General features: G+C 35.2%; 1 protein-coding gene across 5 annotated transcripts in view; it reads right to left on the bottom strand.

Moving 5' to 3' along the window:
- The window catches only part of XRN1 (5'-3' exoribonuclease 1), a 107,562-nt gene that overhangs the window by 67,323 nt on the left and 24,396 nt on the right, over positions 1-15,843 (bottom strand). For all 5 annotated transcript variants that reach the window (XM_045791915.2, XM_045791914.2, XM_045791913.2 and 2 more), the window contains 6 exons: positions 15,188-15,277; positions 12,555-12,711; positions 11,680-11,799; positions 4,488-4,657; positions 3,427-3,547; positions 3,232-3,330 (listed from right to left, as the gene is read on the bottom strand). In XM_045791915.2, the coding sequence (XP_045647871.1) occupies positions 3,232-3,330; positions 3,427-3,547; positions 4,488-4,657; positions 11,680-11,799; positions 12,555-12,711; positions 15,188-15,277 (757 nt within the window). The remainder of the gene's footprint in view (positions 1-3,231; positions 3,331-3,426; positions 3,548-4,487; positions 4,658-11,679; positions 11,800-12,554; positions 12,712-15,187; positions 15,278-15,843) is intronic.

Below are 15,843 nucleotides of genomic sequence, written 5' to 3' on the forward strand. Positions count from 1 at the left end.
CCTTCCCCCTGACAACCACTTCTTATTAGATAGGCACTATGACCAACTTAAAGTACTATTCTGCAGTATAAACATTATGACACCAGGAAGCTTGCCTCCTTCTCACCTTCTCAACAGCAATGACACTTATTAGTAAAGGGTGGTCCACTGACTTTAATCCTGAATGAAATTACTTGGTGAGAAAATAGGTTTCAGTGGAATTAAGCTGAAGAGCACTGACCTGTAATGTATTACTGTCCATAATAATAGCCAACATTACTAGAAATAATGTTTAGCAAGAAACTTAGGTTCTTAGCTCTGCTGCTAACTCCATTTAAGTTTCTTAATTTGTAAAATTAATGAGTTGGAGTAGATGCTTTACAAAATTCTACCCAGATGTAAAATTCTATGACCCTATTATTCTCATGATTATTTTTCTCATGGATACTGAGAAAGTTGACAATAGCAGAAATGTCTAGAAAAGGGCTATTATTCATCATTGTTTCACATCACCTAATCAGATAACAGAATCTAAGAAATCTGACTTCATTTCAGTTTGCAGTTGATATAATGAAATAAGAACCCTAGACTTTAGTTAGGAATCATGGGTCCAAATTTGGTTTCTATGTCTTTCCAGCTATAGAACTGAAGGCAAATCATTTAAACCCCACTGAGGCACAGTTTTCTTATATGAGAATAAGAAATAACATCTACCTCACAATGTTTATTTGGTGGTAAAATAATATACACAGAAGCTTTTATAAACTATAAAATGCTGTATAAATATTCTGTATGAAATAATATCTTAGGTAAAAATTCTAGTTAAAAGGAAACACTATTATTATTGGTTAAACAACAACAACTTTGTGGTAGCAACTAAATTTAAATACAAATTTTCATTCAATTCTTTTCTGTTTATTATGCTTAATCATTATTAGCAAATATTTCTTTAACAATTACAGATGACTGTTTCTAGACTTTTTGCAGTAACTTTTAATTATATTTAGACATTTCTTAATGTGAACATATAAAACAAAAGAATGACTATTCTGATAAATAAAACAAGTTTCAACATTAGAACTAGGATCCCATAATTATCCTTTTCCTTTCTTTCTTTCTTTTTTTTTTTTTTTTTAAAGATTTTTTATTTATTTATTTGACAGAGATAGAGACAGCCAGCCAGAGAGGGAACACAAGCAGGGGGAGTGGGAGAGGAAGAAGCAGGCTCATAGTGCAGGAGCCTGACGTGGGGCTCGATCCCGGAACGCCGGGATCACGCCCTGAGCCGAAGGCAGACACTTTAACCGCTGTGCCACCCAGGCGCCCCTATCCTTTTCCCTTCTATACATCTTTCTTCTTTCATTGTCCCACTCACTCTTCCCTTTAGTTTTTGAAGGAAAAGTTGTCATTTCTCAAATTAATCCTCAGGTTAAGCCTAAAATGAGATCCCTTAATACCTCACATGGGGTCTTGTTATCATTATCAACCCCTACCTCTAGTGTTTTTAAGACCTCCTTTCTCCATTAGCTCTACCTCTCTCCTTTTGTATGGATTTAGCTTGTTAAACTGTCTCTCCTCTACCTACAGTTATGTTTCTAGACTTCTTTTCAATGATAATCTTCCTACCCAAGGGCCCAATCCCTGCTACCTCTACTTGCCCTCTACCTAGACACCGCCCCCCCCCCCCTTGTTCTTAGGAGTTAGGAATGAAATCTTCAAAGGCCAATAATGATGCCTGAAGGACAAATTCACAGACGTTGTTTTAGTTTTTATTCTTTTTGCACTGTATGTAGTATCTACTCCATGCTTCTGTGATATTACTTAACTTGGAAATCATTCTGTCTCACCTTTCTGAACACTACTGTCATTTTCACTGGTTCCTTTTCCACCTTTTATAGAAACTATGGGTATTTCTTTGTGCTGAAATTTGAACTCTCAGAGTCCATTTTCTTCAGGAAAATGAGCTCCAAGGCCTCAGCCATCATTCCTTGCTAATGACTCATATATCCCTACCTCCCTCCAAGCTCTGGCTCCAGGTATCAGTTGTGTATAAGCTGCCTTTCTCCACTGAGGTTTTTCATCTGAACCACAGAACACAAAAAATAATTTGACTATTTTCTCAATTCTCCAAAGGACGGTACACAACTAGTCCCTCTCTAAATGTACAGAACATAAATTAATCTACTACATTGAAATGGATGACTTAGGGCATTAGGGCTTAAATCTCTTGTGGAACTCTTGTTGAAAAGGGCTGGCAGGGCAGCGCCAGTTAAACATCCTAGCATCGCCTTAAAATTGCATCATTATTTATCACTAATCCCCTCAAGCCAGAGACTTTCCCACTTTAACTTCCTTATTCCAATAAACAGCAATTATCTTCTAGTTAACTAGGCTCGATAGCTCAGTCATATTTAGTATTTTCTTTCTCTTTTCATCCTCTGTGTTTGAACATGAAGCTTGTCAACTTTATTAGTCTTATTCATCCGGATCTATTACTACTTCCAGTTTTTGTCCTTATCACCTAACACTTCTATAAATACAACCTCTGAACTTGCAGGCTTTTCCATTTTCTTCCATTTCTCTTTTGTCCAATTTAGTCTATTATATTGCCACCAAATTAATCCTTATGAAAATACGATTTCAAGATAACAGTTATGGGAAAAAAAAAAGTCCAAACTCCTTAGCCTGGTATTCAAGGTCCTCCATAATCTGGCCTCAATCTGTTTTTTCAACCTTATCTTCTACTACTTCCCAACACAAGTTCTCTGCTACAGTCAGGTTTATCTATTCCTTCTCCTCAAATACATCACATTTATTCTAAAAAAAGAAAAAGTATTAAGAAAAATTTCAGACATACAAAAAGTTTAAAAAGAATAAGATAATGTGTCACACATTTATTTCCAGCTCATGTTATTCCTTTCAACTAGAATACCCTTCCCCTACTTTTCTCCTCTCTGTGATAATCTTTTTCTTAGCACCAAGCTTAAGCCTAGTCTCATTTAAAAGCCTGTAACTTAAACTTCAGCTCACATAGCCTACCTCCTTTCCAAAATTCATGGAGTATTTTTTGCTCATTATATCACAATGATACATTTCCTTTAAAATCTATGTAAATGTTTCTTTACTTCATCCTTATTTACTATGAACTTTAGGAATTACTACATGTTATACCTCTTTGGTAAACACATTGCAACTAGAAGAGTTTTATGCATAATAAGCACCTAATAAATATATAACAAAGAAAATACTTACAAGTTCATCTGATTCTGCATTCACTAAGATTTCTAACATCATGTTTTCTCCACGACTGCTTTGCTGGAATACTTGAACCCCACTTTTCTTCAAAAAAAACTTCAAAAGAATTCAGAGAATTTAATTTTAACTCTTTTTCCATAATCACATTACATTCAATAAGGTGAAAAAATTCTGAACTAAACAGCCACTGACTTTGTGTTTGATGTGTTTCAGGGTAGGAAATCCACAGAAATATAATGCCTTCTGGTCAACCCTGGTTATTTTGTTCTTGCTTATGTCTACACGCCAAGCATCTAATGATATTATTTTATACCTAGAAAATAAATCAAGGCATTTAATTCAAAATTCACACACTGCAAGCAATTACAGTTTTTCAGTATTCCCTTGAATATTCTGCAAGAGTCATCCTTTCTTTTAAGCAAGGGAATGACAATCTGTCTTTTAAAACAAAGAAAATATACAGCAGGGCGACCCAGATTCTCTGTTATAATTGACTAGATGCAACTACCCCTGCAGGTTACCGAATGGAAGTCTTCCCCATTAACTTAAAATAAAACTATACATACATATTTAATTTAGAAGTAAAGGAACATAGAAAGCATGTTACAAATCTCTAAATCCTCCAGTTCTAAAACACAGATGAAAAATCAACATTTTATAATGTCTAGTCCATATTTCTCTTTAAGACAAAGGAAAAGCATAACTGGGAGATGTCCACTTTAGGTTCCATCTGGGTAAATTATTTGCAGGGAAAATGAGAGAAAAGAAAAAAAAAAACAAGGACATTTTAATGAGGAAGAAAAAGTAGAAATGGGTTTGAGGCAAGAAATTATAGGACCTCTTTTATTTCTTTTTTTCTTTTTTCTGGTTGGGTGGTTGGGAATGTAAGAGGCAAAGTCATAGCACATCACATAATGCTGGGAGCAGACACTGACAATGGAAACAAAAATTCATACATCCTTGAGGTGGGGAGGGTACAGATATACACTAAGGAGGAAAAATTAAAATAAACAAACAATCCAACTTAACAGAAAAGAGCGAGAGAGAAGCAGAATCTGACCAAAGCAGAGAACTACAGAAACAACTGTGAGAAAGAGATGCTCTTTGGCAAGTTGGATGTAATTCATTATCAACTGACTGTAACTATCAAAAATTATTTGTTAATTCCCCAAGTAGATATTCAAAAGCTTCCCCCTACCCCCCACCCAAGGGGAGCTCCTTGCTGTTGTTGAAAAATTACCAAATCACATTACCTTGTGCAACAACGTTCTATGGCAGGGAACTTTTCTGGCCATGGTGAGGGGTAGGTGAACTCTGTGTCTCTATCATACCAGCACATTAGGCACTCACTATGTTGGTTTCTTTTCCTTTCTTCCTTTTTGAGGGAGTAGTTACATGTTTCCATGGCTTCCAACAATCGCTTCTGAATTTAAAGATTAAAGAGAAGGGTTAAAAGTATAAAATTTCTGTAATCTTAACATACAGAATAGATCTTTTCCCTCAGTACACAGAATCATTATTTGTGTTCTTGAAAAACAAAAATCTTAACTAATGGAATTCTTTTCCATTTTATTACATGAAAAACTGTTTCAAAGGGTCCTAGAATATTGCTTGGTACTACAAGTTATTCTGAACCTATTATTTCAACAATAGGCACTAAGTGTAAATAAGAACAGCAGACAATGAGGGCACCTGTGAGGCTCAGTTGGTTAGGCATCTGCCTTCGGCTCAGGTCATGATCCCAGGGTCCTGGGGTCAAACCCTGCGTTGGGGTCCTGTTGGGCTCCCTGCTTGGTGGGAGGTCTGCTTCTCCCTCTGCCTCTCCCCCCAGCTTGTGCGCTCTCTCTCTCTCTCTCTCTCAAATAAATAAATAAAATCTTAAAAAAAAAAAAGAATCAAATTTTAAATGTGAACTTACCATAATTATTATAGTTTCTCATAACTCATAAAACATTAATCTCTTTACAAATTCTGCCTTGATATAGAAAATGTTTACCTCTCCAAATTATGTCATATGCTTAATTAATTTAATTACATATATTTTAATTTAATTACATTTAATTCCATTCAGAATCAAAATTGTTAAAAAAATTTTTTTTATTTTTTTATTTTAAAAGATTTTATTTATTTATTCGACAGAGAGAGACAGCCAGCGAGAGAGGGAACACAAGCAAGGGGAGTGGGAGAGGAAGAAGCAGGCTCATCGCGGAGGAGCCTGATGTGGGGCTCGATCCCATAACGCCGGAATCACGCCCCGAGCCGAAGGCAGACGCTCAACCGCTGTGCCACCCAGGCACCCCTAAAAAAATTTTTTTAAAGGACAAAATTTTGTTGGTGTTCATATGGAAGAACGAATGTGTGAACTGCAAAAACTGGGAACCTGTCTTACTAGATCCTACCACTTTTAATAAAGCTGCTGTAATAAAAACACTTTAATATTGACACCACAAGAAACCCATAGACCAGAAGAACAGAATAAAGAGGTCAAAACAAATTTAAATATATGTGAAATATAGTATTTCGAATATTTAAATAATGGTGTTGTCATAACTATCCAGCGGGAAAAAGAAGCACATACACTTTCCAATTTCATATTATATACAAAAACATGTATCAGAGTATTAAGATAATGAAAGTATTAGAAGGAAATCTAAGAGAGAGTATCAATAATTTGGAGGGATAAACTCTTATTTAATAAGAGTGGAAAAAACCTAACAGTCTTAAGGGAAAAGATATTTTTTTATTTTTTATTTCATTTTTAAAAAGATTTTATTTATTTATTTGAGAGAGTGAGTGAGCAAGAGAGAGAGCATGAGCAGGTGGAGGGGCAGAGGGAGAAGCAGACTTCTTACTGAGCAGGGAGCCCCACGTTGGGCTTGATCCCAGGACCCTGGGATCATGACCTGAGCCAAAGGCAGACGCTTAACTGACTGAGCTACCCAGGCGCCCCAGGAAAAGACATTTTTAAATAACAGAAAATGTATGTGACAGAAGATTCATCAACAAAACAAGAGACAAATGCCATGCTGGGAAAGAATATTCTATCATACAAAGAACTGACAAAAATCAAGAAAGGAAAATGAGGAAAAGGATATAAATAGGTAATTTACAGAAGAGAAAATGCAAAGGGCAAACACACATAAAAATATACTCGAATTAGGGATCAGAGAAAAAAAAATTAGACTAATAATAAAATGGTACCCATCATCAATAGATTGACCAAAATTAAATGAAGCAGTAATATCCAGGTCTGGAGAGGCAGAGAAGTAGGCACTAAATATTTGGTGAATTAGACTAGTCTTTTTGAAAAATATTCACTAAATGTCAAAATATACATTCCCAATAGCCAAGCAATCCTGCTTTTGGGAATCTATCTTAAAAAACCAAAATCTCCAATACCTAAGACTGCATAAACAAACAAAAAGAATACATGAATACACAAGTAGTTTATTATAGCATTATGCACAATAGCAAAAAACATGAAGATTCACAAGAAGTTGCAAAATTAGTAGAGAGTGTTCTCATGTACCTTTCACCCAGCTTTCCCCAATGGTAACATCCTACACATAGCATCAGTACATTATCAAAACCGGATATTGACATGAGTACAACACTATTAACTATACTTATTTAGATTTCACTGGTTTTTGTATGTGATTTTTGTGTATACAGTGTTATGAAATTTTTATCAAATGTACAGATTCACATTAACCACCACTAAAACTAGAATACAGAACTGTTACATCATCATAAAGAAATTCCTTGTTATCCCTTTATAATCACACCCTATCCCAAACCTTAACCCCTAGCAACCACTCCATGTTTTATATCACAGTAATTTTGTCATTTCAAGAATATTATATAAATGAAACAATATAATATATAACCTTCTGAGACTTTTTTCACTCACTGATTTTTTTCACTTAACTGAATTTTTTTCATCCAAGTTCTTTATATCAATAGTCCTTTATACTGCTGAGTAATATTCCACTATATGGGTATACTACAATTTGTTTATCTACTCACTCATCAAATGACATCTGAATTTTTTCCAGTTTGGGGTTATTACAAATAAATTGCTCTGAACATTCGTGTATAGGCTTTCTTGTGTGGACAAGATTTTTATTTCTCTAGGATAAAATATCCAGGAGTGTGACTGCTGGATTGTATAGTAAATGTATGTTTAACTTTATAAGAAACTGCTGAACTGTTTTCCAGAGTGGCCTCCTAGACTTTTAGTCCAATAATTTATCTATGCCATTTTTCAAAACATTTACAGAGACAGTTGTATAAAGAGGAAAAAAGTAGCAAAATCTAGAAAAGATTATAGAATAAAATAGATAATACTATGCCATAATTTCCTGATTTTAAGATATTATTGATATTGTAAATATCAATACAATAAAAGTAATAACAATTTTTCAGGAAATAAAGAATAAATTGAATTTCCATAATTACTGTTTACTGATGATGGTATTTACTTACATCCTATTTTCTTCTCCAATGTCACATTCAAAATGTGAGTCTCATCCTTCTTCACATTCAAAATATAAACGTTTTCAAAAATATATGTATATATACTGGGGTCCCTGGGTGGCTCAGTCGGTTAAGCATTCAACTCTTGATTTTGGCTCAGGTCATGATTTTGACTCAGGTCATGATTTTGGCTCAGGTAATAATTTCAGGGTTGTGGGAGTGAGCCCCGTTTCGGGCTCCACACTCAATGGGGAGTTTGCTTGAGCTTTTCTCTCTCCCTCTGCCCACCCCCATAAATAAATCTTTAAAAAATACATATATACATACATAAATAAAATTTTCTAGGTTACTTGGCTGTGAATGTATGCATCTTTAAAATCTTATAATCTTGAACACTTTAGCATCTTTAGGATAGACAGCATAACATTATGGTAGAATGATGTAATTAATGGATGCTGTAATGTCCTGTGACTCCCATTAGTATTGAAGGACTTATTTGCCCAGATGCTGAAAATGCTGCTGGCTTGCAATCCTCCCTCAGCTGTCAGCTATCTCTTGGAAATACCTTTGCACGAAAAGTTATCTCACATAAGGTCATGCACCCTCCTGAAATGAAGTCTGCATCCAAGACTGACAGATGAAGGGTATAAAGTCTCAGGCCCTTTACAGCAACCTAGGAGAACTCTAATGGGCCAATCCAGCTTTAGAGTGACGTCTGGGGTCAGCTAAGGCCTTTGTTGAGACAGCACTGTAGCCCAGCCTGTCCTTCTAACCAATCCTGTTTTTCTCTCTACCCAACATCTTAGAGGGTAGCATCAAGAAACCAGAGTAGGGGGCCAAAAATCTAGGAGAAGAGAGACTGCAGAGACACTCTAATTAGGCTCAAATCTAGGAACACTCTGTGTCCCTGGATATAGGGACTTGCTGCATGCTACTTACTTGGGATTTCAAAATTGTTATGGATCAATAATTGTTATGTGCATCCTCTTCCTGCCTTTTTTTGATAGGAGCTACTTATTCTGATTATCCTGTCATTGTCTCTCCAATATAAAACTGGGAATGTTGGGGAGTGTAGATAATTTTTTTTTGTTTTTAAATTCAAAGTTCTCTGAGTCAGGAGAGCAGTCCCTGGGGAGCTGCATTTGAGGAGCTTAATACACACCTAGACTCAATTTAAAGATGAAATTCTAGGCTTCGAGCCTGATGTATAATGAAATGAAATTTTTGGGAGAGGTCAGTGTGTTTTGTATTTGAATGGGATGTAAATTTTAGCCAAAGGGGACAGACTGTAGTAGATGATTTGCAAAGATGGTCATAATAATTGCTCCTATCTCCATATGTAAGCTCCTTTAAATGCTAAGAAAGTGGTCTATTTCCCTACTTCTTAAATCCAAGTTGGTCTTATAACCTACTTTATTCAAAAGAATGTAGTGAAAGTGACACTATGCAAACTCCAAAGCTCAAGAGGCCCTGTAGCTTCTGTTCTCACCTTCCTGGAACCCAAGATCACTGTGAGAATAAACCTGAGTTAGCCTCCTGGAGGGTGAGAGATCACACAGAGGGCTCAGCTTACCACTAACACCAACCACCAATCATGTTCTTGAGACCATCTCAGACAACGAACTCCACTAGAGAGCAAGGGTGAGGGTGAAGGCAAGGGTGAGAGTATGCATGCCAAACAGCTCAAGTCTGCACGTAAACTCTTGCTAGCACCAGAGCTCGTGTAGTAATTTTTCATGAGGAAAAAATAGATCCTATCACTCTCTCATTTCTGAAAATTGTATCACGTATTCCTATTTAGTCATTTCCACCACCATATACTTTCACTGATTATCCTGTAACAGGAATTTTTCTTTTTACATCTTACACACCTACTTTCAGATAACTTCTTGTGTAAATTCTGAGCTTTTGCTTCCAAAAAATATAGAAGAATATAGTAATTCTGCCAGTTACAAGTTTTGTTTCAGTGGTAATATCATAATGCAGTTTTGCTGAAAACATTTAAAATCTCATTGAGGGGTCCAACCTTAAGTAAAAATTCAATCACAATGAACTGAAGTGATAACTGGATGAACAACAATAACTGTCTACATGGAACTAAGTTTTTCACATGCAGGCTATAATGACTATGTCATAAGTTAATCCTGTCTGGTGGCTAGCAAGTGTCTTTTCACATATAACAAGTCTTCTTATTTAAAAATTAGTAAGATGTGAATAAACGCTTGTTTCCTCCACTCCATAATCATGTCAGTTTTTCTCCCCCCCGGCAAGAGAACACTTTTGAGGTATAATTTACTTTCAGAGCTTTTGGTTCCACTGATTTTTCTCTATTGTTTGTTCATTTTCTATGGATTCCTGTTCCTATCTTTATTATTTCCTTCATTCTGCTTAGTTTGGGTTTAATTTCTCTTACATTTTTAGCTTTTTCTGGTAGGAAGCTTAGATAATCTTTTTTTTTTTTTTTTTTAGGAAGCTTAGATAATTTGTTGTAAGACTTTTTTTTTTTTTTTTTTTTAGATTTTATTTATTTATTTGACAGAGACATCCAGCAAGAGAGGGAACACAGGCAGGGGGAGTGGGAGAGGAAGAAGCAGGCTCCCAGTGGAGGAGCCCGATGTGGGGCTCGATCCCAGAACACCGGGATCACGCCCTGAGCCGAAGGCAGATGCTCAACGACTGCGCCACCCAGGTGCCCCATGCTTTATGTATTTGAAGCTCTGTTACAAGGTACTATACATTCAGGATTTTTATATCTTCTTAATGAACTGACTTGACTTTTTTTTCTTTTTAAGTAATCTCTATGTCCAACATAGGACTTGAACTCACAACCCCAAGATCAAGAGTCACATGCTGTACCAACTGAATCAGCCAGGTGCCCCAAACTGACTCAACGTTTTAATCAATATGAAATATTCTTCTTGATCTCTGGTAATATTCCTTGTCCTGAAGGCTGTTTTTCTAATGTTAGTAAAGCCACTAGCTTTCTTATAATTAGCATACCTAGAAGTTTTGAAGCACGTAATGAAGAAGAGAGTAGTTAACTCTCATTAATAAAACATAAATGGTGATTAAAACCCATTGCTCATTAACTTATGTGAAATAATCTCTGATTAAGAATATATGTGTATAAATGAAAAGATGTTCAACATCACTCATCATCAGTGAAATACAAATCAAAACTACAATGAAATATCACCTCACACCAGTCAGAATGGCTAAGATTAACAACAAAGGAAATAACAGGTGTTGTCAAGGATGTGAAGAAAGGGGAACACTCTTACACTGCTGGTGGGAGTGCAAACTGGTGCAGCCACTCTGGAAGACAGTATGGTGGTTCCTCAAAAAGTTAAAAATAGAACTACCCTATGATCCAGTAGTAAATACCTTCAGGTATTTACCTAAAGGATATAAAAATACGATTCAAAGGGATAAGTGCACCCCAATGTTTACAGCAGCATTATCAACAATAGCCAAACTATGGAAAGAGCCCAATGTCCACTGACTGATGAATGGATAAAGAAGATGTGGTATATATACACAATGGAATATTACTCATGCATAAAAAAGAATGAACTCTTGCTGTTGCAATGACGTGGCTGGAGCTAGAGAGTATTATACTAAGTGAAATAAGTAAGAGAAAGACAAATACCATATGGTTTCACTCATATGTGGACTCTAAGAAACAAATGAACACAAGGGGGAAAAAAAAGGCAAACCAAGAAAAAGACTCCATTACAGAGAACAAACTGATGATTACTGGAGAGGAGGTGGGCAGGGTGTCAGGTTAAACAGGTGATGAGAATTAAGGAGGACAAGTGTTGTGATGAGCACTGGGTATCATAAATGATGAATCACCAAATTCTACACTTGTAACTAATATTACACTGTATGTTAACTAACTGGAATTTAAATAAAAACTTGGAAGAAAGAAAGAATATATGTGTATATATAACTATTTCATGCACTGACCTCATCAATAAAAGGTATCAGTACCACAGCTTCCCATTCCTGTTGTTTCCCATTTAGGTCAGTTTTAAAATCAGGTGGATAATATTCTATAATTGGTGAGTCTTCACTGGTCATCAAGTGCTATGGAAATATAAAAGAGTAATAGAAATATAAGAATATCAATATAACTTTTTGTTAATATATTTATAATATTTACTCATGTTACAGTTTAAAATTCCCAAGCGAAAGCAAAATTAAATTTTTACATCTTAGAAATGCTGCAATATACTTGCTATATTTTGATTTTCAACTACAAGACTTCTAATTTCACTGCTGCTCATCACTTTCCCATTGCAGTGATCTAATTATGTAGTAAAACCATCTTTACTCTGAATTTCATTTTTTACCATTTATATCTTTTATCATTCTATAAGGCCCAGTTAAATTCTGTTCTCAGACTTCATTTCACAGGCTTCCAATAGTCCTCCATTTTTAACCCTGAATAGTTTACTTTTGTACCTTTGTGTTCTAAGTAATTGATTTTTTTAAGTAATGTAAGAACTGTATCTAACATAATTTAAAAAGAAAAAAATTCTAAAATCCAAGAATCTCTTTACCACTAATGGCAAAGATGAAAGGTCCAATAAAAGGCATGTTTTTATTAGAAATTTTATAAGAAAGATAGATGAAGAAAGCATAAGGATTTCTTCTGAGAAATAAATACGAAAGATTGTGGTATAACATTTTTTAAATAAATAAAACAGTGTATTTCTCAGGGTAATACTAAAAATATTTAATAACCAGTATGGCACGGGCACAGAACAATCAAAGGCTTCTAGGCTTCTAGGCTCCTAAGTATCAAAAAGGATAGCAAAACATTTAATTTTAAAACCCACCTGGTAGCATGTAGGAAGTAAATTTTTGCTAGCTGCTGGAAGTACAGCAAGAAGCTGTTCAAATGGCTTAAAAGGTTTTCCTAGTTCAAAATGGATTTTGAGTGTACTGATGTTACGGATATCAGATAGGAAAGGTGCATAATGGTAGGGATAATACCTATAAAACAAAACTGAGTTTTAAATAATTGGCAACTTTATGAAAAAGGTCAATATTAAATACTTTTCCTTATTTAACAACATAGCAATAACTCTAAAAAAAAAATGATCACCCATCATACTATCACCTGATTTAAGAAATCAGCAGCATTAGCATATTTAGGTCATGTGATGGCAACAAATGTTATATTTCCTTAATTTTTTAAAAAAAGATTTTATTTCTTTGACAGAAAGAGAGAGAGCACAAGCAGGGGGAGCGGCAGGCAGAGGGAGAGGGAGAAGCAGGCTCCCTGCTGTGCAGGGAGCCCAATGCGGGTCTCGATCCCAGGACCCTGGGATCATGACCTGAGCCAAAGGCAGACGCTTAACCAACTGAGCAACCCAGGTGCCCCTGTATTTCCTTAATTTTTTTTTTTTTAAAGATTTTATTTATTTATTTGACAGAGATAGAGACAGCCAGCGAGAGAGGGAACACAAGTAGGGGGAGTGGGAGAGGAAGAAGCAGGCTCATAGCGGAGGAGCCTGATATGGGGCTCGATCCCATAACGCTGGGATCACGCCCTGAGCTGAAGGCAGACGCTTAACCACTGTGCCACCCAGGCGCCCCATATTTCCTTAATTTTTAAGGTAAAATTACACATTTCCAAAATTGGGATGTATCATATAATTGAAGGGTGCAGATACACACACACACACACGTGTATTTATATGAAATACATGTGTGTATATATATGTATGTGTATATATATAAAATATAATGGTCCTTTAAGCTTCCAAGATATTGAATGTGAATCTTCCCATCAATAGACTCTTAGAATGAAGTACTGAGGTGGTCAGAAGACTTTCAGTTAGCACACATGAGCTGGAGTCTCTCTCAGGAGGACAGAGAGAACAGCGAGTCTGAGCTCACTATTACTAGTCAGCTCTAATAACTTTTTTATCTTTGAATTGGTATATACAGGATTAAGCCGTTTATCAATCATACACACTATTTTTGTTTTTAATGCCTTCCCATCTATAACTACAGGTACAAATATTTTTTACAAAGCTTTGAACATACAATTTTTTTAAAATTTCAGTTTTTAATGTTTGACTAAGGATGCTAAAAAATAAATATTTTTTTCCCACAATTATGACATATTTCAAAAAGATGAGAAAGTTTAGGAGGTAGCATCTAGAATGGAAAATGTATAGACTTTGGAATCAGATAGGCTTAGACTTGATTCTTGGATGCATGACTTTAGCAAGATTACTTTCTGGGTGCCTGGGGGGCTCAACTGGTTAAGCGTCTGATTCTTGATTCTCAGGACATGCTCTCAGGGTTGTGAGATCGAGCTCTGCGTTGGGCTCCGTGCTGGGCATGAAACCTGCTTAAGATTCTCTTTCTTCCTCTCCCTCTGCCCTTCCATCCTGTTTTCTCTCACTCTCTCTCAAAAAAAAAAAAAAAAAAAGAAAAGATTGCTTTCTAAAGTAATAAAGATAACTGAGCCTCATTTGTAAAAGTCAGACAATAATACTTGTTTTATAGTGGTGAGGATTATATGAGAACAGGTTTTTCAAGTGCCTGGCCTTAATGCATGATACATAATAGGATTAGTTTACACTCACCCTATTAAGAAATGCCAAATCAAGGATTTTTGTCATTAGAATGCTCTTCAGAGAGGCCCTGAGAATTAGGTTAGTTATTGCAAAGATTTTTTTAAAAAAGATTGTAATTAAATGAAATCAATTAATATACATAATTTGCACTGGTTTGTTTTGCTATATGGTGCTTTAAAACAAAGCCTAGCAAAGGTGTTATCAAAACAAAACAAAACAAAACAAAACAAAACAATCTCATCACTTAAAAGTCTCTCCTTTTTCCTGCATCATTTTTCGGTTTGTTATTTTTCTGTTTTGGTGGATGGTTTAGAAATGTAGATGGAACTTGCTGAAACAGGAAATATGAGAGAAATGGAATTACTATTTATAGGAAAAGCAAATAAATGGAATTACTATTTATAGGAAAAGCAAATAATTCCTTTCTCTTTTCTTCTTTACCCTCCCCAGTCTAACGTTCAAATAACCCATTCTTTAATAATCACTCTTGATAGAAAAATTTTTTCAAACACACAATAATGTAGCAAAGAATATAATGAACAACCCTATATAACCATCACTCAGACCCAATAATTATCAAGACTCTGTCACAGTTGATTCATCATGATAGAGGATTTTAAATCCTTAGATTTAAAGAGCTTTCATTATTGGCCATCTGCTAGGGCTGGAAGTATCTTTGTTACACAAAGGTCTTTAAAAAGTATTTTCATATAAGAAAAGATTACCTATATTTCATTTAAACTTGGCTATATGTTATCTTTTTAAAAATGCCACCATAAATAGAAATAAAGAGAAAAGAGAAGCCCAAATGAAATTATAGAACAAACCATTATTAAAAAAAAAAAAATCAAAGCTTTATTTTTGTTTGTATTCCTCACCAGCTCCAGGACTGAACTCCATGATAATAATAGTGCAAAATCCACTGTATTGCCTGAACGTAACATGCAGCTTGATCAGCCAGAAAGTCGCTGAAAATAGAAAAGAATATTTTCATTATAATGTTAATTTTTGATGACAGGCCATTTGTCTTTAGAGCATGATATCTGCTGATACACTCTCCCTCACATATGTTTTATATAATGAATGAATAAGCTAAAAATTGTAATCAGAAAAATTCCAAAATTTTATTTAAAACAAATTCCATCCTGTCAGATTAAAGGTTTGCCTTATAGTTTTCCTAAACCGTCTATACTTAAACCTACTGTGCATATTTATTCAGTCAATGTACTATGCCTGTGGTTTAAAGTTTGAGGATTTGCCCAATGAAACTTTATAGAAAGTGGCACTACACCACTGTCCTAAATAGTCAGGGTGTGATGGGAGACAGGGATGGAAAACTTTATCTAGGAGGATGCCTGAGAAAAATCACAGGAAGAAATCAGGAAGATCACAGAATTTTCTTCTTGCTAGAACACACTTTGAAAAATGCTATATACACTGAACAACATTCCATCTAAACCTTTCTTTCTCAAAGACCATCATTTAAGGTAAAATACATATACACACACCCACACACCCAGACCCACACACAAGA

Source organism: Ursus americanus, chromosome 20 (assembly GCF_024610735.1).
Source record: "Ursus americanus isolate L20-20 chromosome 20, mUrsAme1.1.p, whole genome shotgun sequence".
NCBI lineage: Eukaryota > Metazoa > Chordata > Mammalia > Carnivora > Ursidae > Ursus > Ursus americanus.